Genomic DNA, 12,091 nt, shown 5'->3' with positions numbered 1-12,091 from the left:
GCTGATGGGAGTTGCAGTCCAATAATATCTGGACAGTCACAGATTCCTACCGGTAGTCACCTTTGGGTTGAAAGGAAGTAAGCACCCAAACTGGAACACAGTCATGCAATTTGCCTTAGTGTCCTGTTCATGGCCTAATGGCACAATGAACGTTTGTGCAGAGCCACTGAAAGAACAGAGTTGTCTTCGGGCCTAGACATTCTGTGTACTAAAACACTCTTTCCTTATTTAAAAAACACTTCACTTATTAAATATCTTGTGCACTAAAAAAGGCAAGAGCCCCACATCTCACCACAGAGACAGGGTAAAGCAAGTAAGTTGAAAGATGCAGTTAGCTCCTGTGCAAACAACTTGATTTCAGAAGCTCAACTTTCTAGTTTGCTTTGTTTGAAGAACCATGCTAGAAAGAATTAGGACACAATGCATATGTGTTGCAATCTGCAAAGCTTACTTATTTGTTCACAAGCATGATGAACTGCAGCTCATATATATGCTCCCTTTGATATATATTTTTAGTTTTTAAATAAAACAATGATTGTTCTAAATCTCACACATGACTACCATGAATTATCCTTTAGAATACATTTGCTCTCTAGTTGAGCAGAATGAATTAAAGATACGGTAATTTTCGCCTTTTTGCTCACTGTTCTTTCTTTAACAGACATCCTTGTCTCTCTTCAAACTTGCCTTTCAGAGTGTTTAATTTTGCAAACTAGCTCAGTGTTGGCTAATCACCATGCTGAATATTAGTAAGCCATACTCAAGGTGCCGTTCTATCACCAGAAGTGGCCTGGTTTACACTAAAACAGTAGTTTGACTAGTCTCACCTACATGATGAAAGGCCTTAAAGTGGCCAAAAGTGACAGGTGGATGAGAGCACAGCTTAGATGTCAGACTTCACAACTAATGTGCTTTCTAGCCATTCTTCTGTGCTGCTCTTAAGTAACTTTATGTTAACGGCCTGTTACTATCTTAAGGTTTCTAGTCTCAGTTCTAATTGATGCAAGCTTGTAATAATATATAAAATCTACTGAAATCTACTGAACATGTGTTATATAAAAGCCTGAACAGACACCTAGAACACGAACACATGTAGTTCCACTGTTCTTCGTACAAATTCTTCCAGAGAAGCAGACACAGAGCAATGGATTCAAACTACAAGAAAGAAGATTCCACCTAAACATTAGGAAGAACTTCCTGACAGTAAGAGCTGTTCGGCAGTGGAATTTGCTACCAAGGAGTGTGGTGGAGTCTCCTTCTTTGAAGGTCTTTAAGCAGAGGCTTGACAGCCATATGTCAAGAATGCTTTGATGGTGTTTCCTGCTTGGCAGGGGGTTGGACTGGATGGCCCTTGTGGTCTCTTCCAACTCTATGATTCTATGAACTTCTCCTTTGTCACCAATCACCATGAAATGTCAGGCCAACATCAAAACATTAGGGCAAGGTTTCCCCAACTTTGGGTCTCCAGCTGTTTTTGGACTACAATTCCAATCATCCCTGCTAGCTATGGATGATGGGAGTTGTAGTCCAAAAACAGCTGGAGACCCAAGTTGAGGAACCCTGCATTAGGGCAATAGGATGCTGGCAACTCCAATGGAAGTCAAGAGAAGAGGAAATGAACGGCTAAAAGCAGCTGTAACATGAAAGACTGGGTCAAAACAAGCATTCAAAGAAACCAAAATAAGGCATGTACTGGAAGCACGACAACCATGCCCTGTTCCCAACTACCCCACACTCTACCATCACATTCAGTAGGCTCAAGATGGGCAGTGCACATGCAGAAAAGTGGAATGCAGAAAAGTGGCAATGTGGCACTGGGCATTGAATTCAGCTTTGTAGGGAGCTGAGCTTCCCTCCCCCCTTTTTTATATAAAGAAGGTGTTTTAATCTACCCCTTGCGGCTGTGAAGATATGTTTGAAGTGTGTGGGCAATGTCTGCTGAAATCTCAATAAGGAATTGCTCAATAAGGCTTCCTGTGGTCAGAAGGCAGAACTTTACTGCCCTGTAAACATCCTTGCCCACGATTTGCAGAATGAGAAACTGTTAATCAAAAATAAATTAAGTAAATATGCCATTTTTGTGGGCCACAGAATTTCACTTTTCTTGGTGCAGAGTTCAGACTGCCTCAACATATTTTTGAGGACACAATATTCTTCTAATAATCTGAATATGATCTAGCCTTCTCAGCATGAAAATCTGATACACCACAATGGGAGAGAAGCAGGATGTACACTAAACCATGACTACTAATGAGGGAGACATTTGCAAACAAGCAGCTATGTGGAAAGATGCCAAGAACAAAAACCTCACCTGCAGCTCTGCACATTACAAAAACAGTATCTCCAAAGCAGCTTAATTACCCTTTGTGAAAGAAAGAGAAGCTAAACTAGGCAACACTTAAAAATCATTCTGTTTCTCCAACTCACTGGAGAAACTTCTTTTCAAATGCACTACTTAATGTTTAAACATGCACCATTCCCAGAAACCAATGCAAAATAGGAGCAAGAACAAACAAGAGAGGCTTTCCAAACAGAATTACTTTTTCCAAGCAGTATTAGATCTCTTTCAAAACAAGGCTGTACATTCTGAGTGCCAACAGCTAGTTTTAGAGTACCTTTATACAAATCTATGGTCTTGTTTTTAATCTGCTGTCTTAAGAGTACAGACTGTTTGCAACAGAATCATACTTTTTGCTCACCAGTGGCCCTTTGTAACAAATAGCAGCCTTTGTGGCATTCTGAATGTTACACATTTCAACAGTGATATCATAGCCATACTACATCCTTCCTTTGTCTTTCTAAATATACATTCAAACTAATCCCACACTGTATAGCTGTGTAAAAATCTCCTTTATCTTATCTATTTATTTACAGCATTTGTACCCCACACCCTACCCACAGGCTTACAATAAAAAAGTGACATTAAAGAGAAGAGGTACAGGGAGGGAAGAGGAAAATCTAAACCTGAACTAAGGCACCAATTATTAAACAGCTGTTTGTATGATGACCAGCTGTCACAGTTCAGGGGCAGGAGGTGCCTGATGGAGCTGGTCTCTCACCCCAGAACTGATGGAGTTGACCTGTCCAATATGGTTCTGGGGCTGATGGGAACTGTAGTTTGAAATATCCGGAGGGCACCCAGTTGGCAAATGCTGCTGTATGCAATGCCCTGTCTGTGCTGGACTGATTATGAATCTAAATGGTTAATGTCACCATGCTGTGGGGGTCAGTTATGAGCCAGCCGTTCCTAGTTCAAATCTCAGTTTAGCTCACACAATTATCCTTTGCCCAAGAGACAAACTGCACAGCTCAGGACGAAACTGCACAGCTCAGGACGAACACTTAGCAGTGGTGTCCAAACTTTTTTCAAAGAGGGCCAGATTTGATGAAGTGAAGGACTGAAGTTGTTGAGGTTTTTTTAGGATTTTACCCCAGGAAAAAAACTGCCACAGGAGCCGGATTAAACCAGCCGGCGGGCCGGATTAGGCCCCCAAAACAGACTTTGGACATGCCTGTACTACTGGAAAACTTAATGTCAGACACTTCAGTGGTGGCCAAACTTAGCCACCCATCATGGACTACAACTCCCATCATCCCTAGCTAACAGGCCCAGTGGCCAGGGATTGTGGGAATTGTAGTTCCAAAACAGCTGAAGGGCCAAGTTTGGCAACCACTGCTTTAGGGTTTCTTTTGTCTACAACCAAAAGGGCTAAAACACTTTATTCTCATTTTTAAGAAATGCAAATGCAAAACAAGGGTTGTATTTGCAGATAATGTGACACAAAAACCCAGTTATTACCCACAACCTGACATCTGTCATATGTAACAGGCAAGCTGAGGCTGGGCTGTACTGCAACCAAGTGTTATACCCACATCAGCATTCATGAGGGCAATGCAACTACCAGCTACATCTTAGCATAGCAAACTTCCTTGACTTTTGTGCATGTCTCAGAGCAAGGGTATGGAACCTTTGGCCCTCCAGTTGTTACTGGGCTCCAGCTCCAATCACAGCACTAGTCAGAATGGCTAACAGGCACTGGCGATGTAAGTTGGAAGTCCAGAAACACCTGCAGATGCAATGATTCCCCATCCCTGTTTAAGCATTACAGATCCTGGGAGTAGTCATGGCCAAAACCAATGAGCTGTTGGTTCACACATTATTTTGCTTCTATGACTGCAGACATAGGTCAGACATCTACAACAACAAAGAGCACAGCGACATGTGATCTATCCTTGGACTGACTATCAAGGTCTGGTGAAGGACATAATCTTTTTTCAGTAAAAGCAGCACTCCCCTCCAACCGTCCCCCTGGAGCTCCTCCTCCTCCTCACAGAGAGGAAAACTTCTCCCATCATCTCCCATCATCCCTAGCTAGCAGGACCAGTGGTCAGGGATGATGGGAATTGTAGTCCCAAAACAGCTGGAGGGCAGAGTTTGGGGATGCCTGCACTAAGGGATATGGGAGATTATATCCCCCTCTCAGCAGCCCATACCTCAGACTTTAGAAAAGGGGAATTATGTTAGGAACTCTAAATACTAAGCTTCACTGTAACATGTGGTTTAGCCCTGTGTCAACAGCACACAATTTATTCATTTGCTGCTTTCAAGTCCCAGAGGTCTCACCCTAAAGTTAATGTAATAAATATCTATTATTTTATGCTTTCAGATCTTTTGAATTTATTTAGGTTCCAATTCCACATCACGTCACAAGAGTGAATGTAACACAGCTAAGCTACAACCCTGGACACACTTATTTGAGAGCTACTCTGAGCTCATTGGCATTTGTGACTCAACACAACATGTTTATTCTTTTCCCTCACCACTCCTCTTCTGCTTCTGGAATTTCTCCTATTCCTTTTCCATATGTGCAATCCTGAATTCCCAAGCCACAAGGGTTATACTTGCACATTCTTTGCCATCCACTGATATCACTGAGCAAGGGAGGACTTAACAATGCATAAAGCATCCTCAGTGAACTTTGAAAACAGTGATCTCAGAAAGCGGGAGCACAGTGACTGGATCCCTAACCAGTGGCTGTATTTATAAATCTTGTGTTATACTGTTACGCTACATGAACAAATGTAGGGAAATTCCACATTTAAATGACTGATTGTACACAGGGAGCCTCAAAAAGAATAAATAAATCACAGCTTGGTTAATGCAACCAGATGGAGAGCCAATCACTTATGGCATCAATTTCTCCCCATCCCCTCAAACCCTCCAAACATGGCAAAGCCTAAGTCATTCAGCCATCTCTGTAGATCTTGGGGGCAAGGGTTTGCTTTAGGACATTTTCTGCAGCTGGGTGGAAGTTGTTTCCCTGTAGCATTGCTTAATCATGCTGTGGGGTGTGTGTGGGTGTAGGTGTGGGTGTGCGCGCTGCAGCTTTGTGGATCCAGGCAAACTTGAGGGTCTTTTCTATCCGGTCATTACTCCACCAGGAAGGAGGGAAGTGACTGGATGGAAAAGATCTACGTGTTGGGTTCAGATTTGATATTTACACATTTTGCAGCTACATGAGATCATACTACACAAAAGCAGCTTATGTGGAGAAAGAAATAAGAGAAGCATTTTTACACTCCTTCACAACTCCTGGGAGTGTGCCAGATCTGCTTTGCCACTTCGCTGGTCACTCCAGAAATGGCCAGCTCTCTACATAGTCACAAGCATTATAAAGTATATTTATAGGCAGCCAGCCATCATAGCATTAGCAGTCATCTAAAGCTACCTAGAATATTACTGGGGAAACCCAGCCAGATGGGCAGGGTATAAAGAATAAATTATGATGATGATGATGATTAGTGAAAGAAAATGAGAATAAATAGTCTTCTGCATGGAAGGTCCCAACATAAATTTATGATGTTATTATAACTGGCATTAGTGCCATAGTATACCGCAAGATATGGACATTCTAAAAGTTTAAAACTTTCTGAAACAGTGGCCCTCAAATATGACACAACCCTCAACTGGGCATACTGTAATAATACGGCAAAGCCTTGAAAATTCTGATACACTGAATTGGACATTTTCAGAACTGGAAATGCAACTGTACGTTTTGTTATTTGTGTCCTCATTTGCAATCTTCAGCATGTTTGCACTGACACTTCCAATGCATTTCCACTAGCAATGAAGGGCAGAAACCTGCCCTTCTAAAATAGAAACTGATCTCAACCCCAACCATATGCCTTGCTAAAATCTCCCACTTACCTGTGGCATTTGTTATAGTGAGTGGAAGCCCTTGCAGCTGATGAAGCTGGATCCCAGATCCCAGGGCCCCCAGGTTAATGGTCTGAAGGCCTGGCACAGAGGAAAGCTGAGCGGCATTTACAGTGACAGTGCCACTGGGCAGAGAGGCAGAAGCGATGGGGGTCAGCGTCGTGTTGGTGCTCCCTGTCTGCCCCAGGGAGACTCCTTGCACGGGAGCCAAAGCGATTGTCTGAGCTTGTGGGTTCTGAACCTGAAGATTCTGCAGCTGAATCGTCTGCCAGCTCACCTGCCCGTTTGGCCCCATAGTGGGTGTTCGAATAAAGATTGGACCAGCGTTGGGGAGAGCCTGGATCTGCAGGTTCTGCAAGGCATCTTGGGTAGTAAAAGTCTGGCCAGCTTGCCCTCCTTGAACAAGCTGAGGCTGCACCAGAATCTGCTGCTGCTGTTGCTGCTGGTTTTGATCAGCATCTTTCTGCTGCCCTTGCTGGACTGTCACTCCAGCCAACTGCAGAGCATCAGTATTTTGAGCACTTCCTGTCCTCTGAGGCGCCTGCACCTGAACGTTTGTTCCCAGAGTGCCGCTGGTGGAAAAATTCATGATGCTCAAATTACCTGTTGTGGTAGTGGTATTGTAGCTGTTGGCATTGGTAAAGAAAGCGGCAGAATTGGCCTGGGACACAGCTGTGCTGGAGGAACTGACAGAGGTGCCAGATGTTGCTGGTTGAGAGCCACTCTCGCTAGAGCCAGAGGTGCTTATAGTAACCGACTGAGAAGTGGGTGCCAAACTGGCTGCAATGCTATTGACAGGCAACAAAGTGATATTGCCATTCAAAGCCAGTGGCACATTAGTGACATACTGAGTCTGCCCTGACAGGGCATTCACTCCCTGAATGGGGACAGCCTGCTGCAGAAGATTTGGCATGGCAGCCAGGATATTGCCTGTCCCCGACTGATTCGTAATGAGCTGCTGGTTCGTCCCAGGGATGATCTGCAATTGGCCATTAGCATCCTGTTGGACGCTGACTTGGGTAGGGGTGGTGGCAAACTGCAACTGTTGCCCATCCACAGTTTGAAACTGGGGGATCACCCGGTACTGAATACTGGGTATCATTCCTGGCAAGCCCGTGAGGACTTGCTGGCCCTGCATGTTGGGGGTGGTAGTAACCACATACTGCCCAGTGGTAGCAGGTCGGTTTTTGGATGATGAATCATTCTCCTCATTGCTTGTGTTCCCTTGGTCTTTGGGGGAGTCAGAAGTCCCAGAGGGAGTAGAAATTAGTTGCCAACCATTTGCATTCTGGGAGATATGAGTTGCAGCAGCAAGGTCCAGTTCATTTGAGCCTCCTTGTTGTCCCTGTGATCCATCAGCATTCTCATTGGGAGATTCAATCCTGCTGCATGTTGCAGCCAGCAGAGCCAGAGGGGAAGGCTGGGACTCCTATCAGGAAACACAAGACAGAGAGAGGAGGAGTCAGGCACTTGCCTCACTTTCTGGGGGTTTGTACAAAACAAGGAAAAGCTAAGGAGGAGCATACAAGCAAGACAGCCTATTGGAAGCTGTTGAACCACTCACTACAAACAGCAGAGACTGCAACCACTGGACTCACAAGCATAGTACGGATCAGCTGGGGGAAGAACAGCTTTCACCTCCAAGAAGATTTCTAACAAATACATCCTTCACCACAGTGTGACTTCCAATCACAAACAGCCTTCAAAACCCACAGGAGGCAGTGATAGCCACCAACCTAGATGGCTTTAAAAGAGGATTAGGCAGATTCATGGAGGATAGGACTATCAAAGGCCAAGATGGCTATGCTTTGCCTCCACAGGAGGCAGCAATACTGTACTTCTAAATACCAGATGCTGGAAGCCATCTTCTTGTGCTCAAATCCTGCTTGCTGGTCTCCCATAGCCATCTGATCAGCCACTGAACCCACAAACCAAAGGCACCCTGGGCAAGACAGCTGCACAGTCCAACAATTCTTAAATGAGGAGGTTCATATTATAAAGCTCACGGAGGCACTGCTAGAATCTGGACGAGCAGCCTTTAATTAACCCACCATCTTCTATCACTGCTGTGTCTAACAAAATAGATGCAAACATTGCTCTCTCTATTTCCCCCCTGCTCAGTCTCCAAGCACAAAAGGCTGCAAGAATTCTAGCATTTCAGAGCATGTTCATGAGGCGTGCGAGGGACTAACCCATATCATCCAATGAAACTGTAAACGAGAACATTTCATCATAATATGCATCAAAGCTCCCCGCATACACACAGAAACCGTTGCCTATTTTAGAGCCCACACTTACCTGGCCCTCACAGTTCCGTCCATCATTACTGCAGCTTTCTTCTACCTTCTCAGTTTTGACAATAACCATTTCTTCTGAAATATCATGGTCTGCATGGGAATTGAGGGTGCAGGAAGGAAAAAAGAAAAGAGTGAAGACAGAATGGTCAAACACGTACTACAAAGCAAGCAGCTCTACCAGGAGGAAGGACACAGTTTGAAAATACAGGTTTTTAAAAATAGGGACTTTGAGCATTCTAAGAAGTTACTGTTAAGTAATTCACTTCACTGCAGACAACTCAAGTCATGCACCCGGTGTTGTATTGGATAATGGAAAATATAAGTACCTTGCCTTTGGAAAATATGCTGAAAAGCATCTAGCACCCTGTAGAGCTAACCTTGAGTTAAGATCTGGGGGCAGGGGAGCAGAAGGAAAAGAGTGTGCATAGCTGCCAAGTTCTCCCTTTTTTTAAGGGAAATTCCCTTATGCTGAATAGGCTTCCTCGCGAGAAAAGGGAAAACTTGGCAGCTATGAGTGTGTTGTGGGGCAGATGTTAGAGAAAACAAAAAGCACCAGTGTAGTGAACAGTGCTGGGATTGGACCAGGAAGATCCATACTCCAATTCCTGCTTAGCTACGAAGTTTATGAGCGTCCCTGAGCAAGTCTCAGCTTGACATACCTTAAAGAACTGTTCAGAGGATGAGAAGGAATGATATCATGAGCTCCTTCAAGAAAGGGCAGGGTACAAATGCAACAATAACATCTCAGTTAGCCTTTAAAGGGCACCAACCAATATACCAGAAGGGGGTGATATGCATCATGTATCATCAATGAAAAATTAAGTCAGATGGGGGTGGCAGGGTAGTGGGAGAAGGAGCTGCTGTCACATATGTGAAAATAAGATGGCCTCTCCTCACTGAACCAAGCTGCTGTTAATCATAATTTTTGCCATACAAACTCACAACCACCACATAAAGCAGGCTAGGCAAAGAAATGGTGACTCAAGGATTGTCATATCCAAAACCTCCCTCTCTTGCTCCACAAGGGTCACTTCCTCCTCACTACTGGTAGAGAAGCAATTTTTCAAGCTCTAGAGACGCACCTAAATAAAGAGCAAATCTGGCAAATAACTCAGGCTGAAAGCCATGTGGGAAACAATCTTCTTAGCACACCCAATAGACTTTGAGCTCCCATACTATAATATACAACATGAACAGCTTTTTCCCTGTTTCAGTATTTAAAACTCAGTTGGAAATACGTACCACCCAGTATTTTCAGAGTGCCCTTTGGATCTGCATATTGGGGGGGGGGGTTTGCCCCCAAGGGGAATTTCTATAAGCCTTCCCCACACCATGTCACTAAAATTTTAATTTTCAGTGGCATGCTGCTATAAGAAAAATGGTACCCCCCTTGCTGAAACACACTTCTTTATTTGGTAGTGATGTATCAAGATACCCTGGAACCGCCTTCATACCTTTCAGGTATGAAGCCATTTAAAAAAAATATCTGTCTGGACCTGGGGAAGCAGCTGCATGAGTCAGTCCCAAATGGCACAGGAGTTATGCAAATTTCTGACTCGCAGTTGACCCAACAAGGAGCTCTGCACCACTCTAAGTCTTGCATACTCTTAGTGTATAGCAAAGCTTGCCAAGCAAAGTTTCAAGTCCTAAGCAACAAAGAGTTCCAAGTGAATACAACCTTATTCTAAGGCCCCAAACAAAGTTTATGGAAGACAGCACAGGGGAAATTATGTGGAAAATCCAAGTGTACATGGTGTGTTTTAAAAAAGAAGACTGCCTTCCTATATTTAGGAGATGTGTGTCTGGCATATGGGCCTAGGCCTCTCTTGAGTTTCTGTCAACCAAATCGTAGAGTTGGAAGGGACAACGAGGCTCTCCAGCCCAAACCCCATTACAATGCAGGAATCTTTGGCCCAACGTGGGGCTCGAACCCGCCACCCTCATGCTCCACCTCGGAAGCAAAGTGCTTAGCCCAGCTATACTTATTCCTGCCGGCCTCCCCCCGCCCCACCACCACTCCATGCGGGCGACCTCGTGAGGGAAACCCACGCGCGAGGGGAAGCAACTTGCACATGCTCAGGAACGCTCCGCCGCTCCTTTACTAACCTCGGTTATTCTGATAATTAGCGCGGCTTGAGCCCTGGCTCAAGTCGTGCAGTTTAAGGAAACCTATTTTCCCTTTCCTTTAAACACGCACCCCAAGACACAACCGCCTGCTTCTGCCTCTCGGCTTTGGGCCGCACGGCGACGGAGGCTCCTCCGGTGGTGGAGGAGCTGCTGCTACGGCGGAGGCTGCTCCTTCCTTCCCGCCGGGAAATTCCCACCCCCAGCCGTATTCCTGCCCCCACCTGGTCCCGCCCTGGACACCCCCCCCTAGCACACCCCCGCCCCGCGCGCTGGGCCCTGCCCCTCCCCTGCTCCCTGAGGCGACTTGCCCTCCTCCTCCTCCTCCTCTGCTTCCTCCACCCCCCAATCCACTAGCCCCGCTCCCCTTTCCGCGGGCCCCTCCCCGAAGGGCTTCCCCTGCCCTCGGCGGCTCCCGGCTTGCCCTCCCCTCAGCCGGGCTCGTTACCCCTCCCCCGCCCGGGTCCCTCCGCCCGGGGGGCTGGGCGGGGCGGGGCGCGGGAGAGGGGAGGGAGGCGGCGCCCCCCGCCCGGCCGCGATGGTCCCGTCCTTACCGCTCATGTTGGCCGAAGGGGGGAGGCGAACCCAAGTGGCGCCAGAGGGGTGGGCGGGGCGGGGGGCAGCGAAGTCGGTGACGAGGCAGCCTAACCCCACCGGTGACCGCCAAAGGGTTGGCGAGGGGAGGGAGCTTGCGCCGACACGGCCCCGAACTCGAGGGCACGCCTCACGCCGAGGCACCCAATCACGGAGCCAGGAGGGGACGGCGGGAGGCGGGGGTTAGCCGTGAGTGGCGTGACGCCCGGCCATTAGGGCGGAAACGAGGCGGGGTTTGGCGCCCGCCCGCGCGCGGGGCGGGAGGGGGAAGTGAGAGAGGAGCAGGAGTGATTTACGAACAGCTCCGCGGCTGTAGGCCTTTCGGGAAACGCCTCTGGGTGAGGCCCCACCCAATGGCGGGAGGGCGTGGGAGGCGGGGCTTGGCCGAAAGCTTTTCTGAACTAGCTGTTGCGAGTGGAGAGGGCAGGAGGCAAAACTAATAACATCGTAGCCAATCGATGACTACGCGGGAGGGGGATTCTGAGGCCTGAACGGGCGTGATGAAATTGTGCAGCTTAACTCGTGATTGAATTGCCTGTAATCCAATCACGGCTGAGGCTCTCCCCTCCGCCCACAAGACCGTTTCGCAAGGTGGGTTTGGGGAGGCCGGGGATAATGCGGGAGATGACACGGAATGTAGCCAATCAGCTTCCGCAGAGAGAATGGTGAGGGAAAGACGCGTTTCAGAGTGATGGAACGCTTAGCCAAACAGCGCCAAGAAGAGAGAGGAGAAAAACAGTCTGCCCCAATGAGGAAGAGGGACCTCCTTAAATTGGCCAATGGGCGAGGGGGTCCCTGCGGGTTGTGGTGGTTTTTTAAGGAAAAGGTGACGGATGGCGCCATTTTAGCTCAGGCGCAG

General features: G+C 47.0%; 1 protein-coding gene across 3 annotated transcripts in view; it reads right to left on the bottom strand.

Moving 5' to 3' along the window:
- The window catches only part of SP1 (Sp1 transcription factor), a 30,340-nt gene extending 19,021 nt beyond the window's left edge, over positions 1-11,319 (bottom strand). Inside the window, exons 1-3 of one of the 3 annotated variants that reach the window (XM_035100617.2) lie at positions 11,193-11,319; positions 8,516-8,604; positions 6,209-7,646 (exon numbers count right to left, since the gene is read on the bottom strand). In XM_035100617.2, coding sequence (XP_034956508.1) covers positions 6,209-7,646; positions 8,516-8,604; positions 11,193-11,199 — 1,534 coding nt within the window. In that variant the 5' untranslated portion in view covers positions 11,200-11,319. Of the gene's footprint in view, positions 1-6,208; positions 7,647-8,515; positions 8,605-10,620; positions 10,853-11,192 lie in introns of those variants that run through there. The other 2 variants (XM_035100635.2, XM_035100626.2) reach the window with 2 other exon arrangements.
- Between the last annotated feature and the right edge of the window lie 772 nt (positions 11,320-12,091).

Source organism: Zootoca vivipara, chromosome 2 (assembly GCF_963506605.1).
Source record: "Zootoca vivipara chromosome 2, rZooViv1.1, whole genome shotgun sequence".
In the NCBI taxonomy this organism is placed as follows: domain Eukaryota; kingdom Metazoa; phylum Chordata; class Lepidosauria; order Squamata; family Lacertidae; genus Zootoca; species Zootoca vivipara.
Note: the sequence above shows the minus strand (reverse complement) of the source record. Positions and strands in the feature narration are given on the sequence as shown.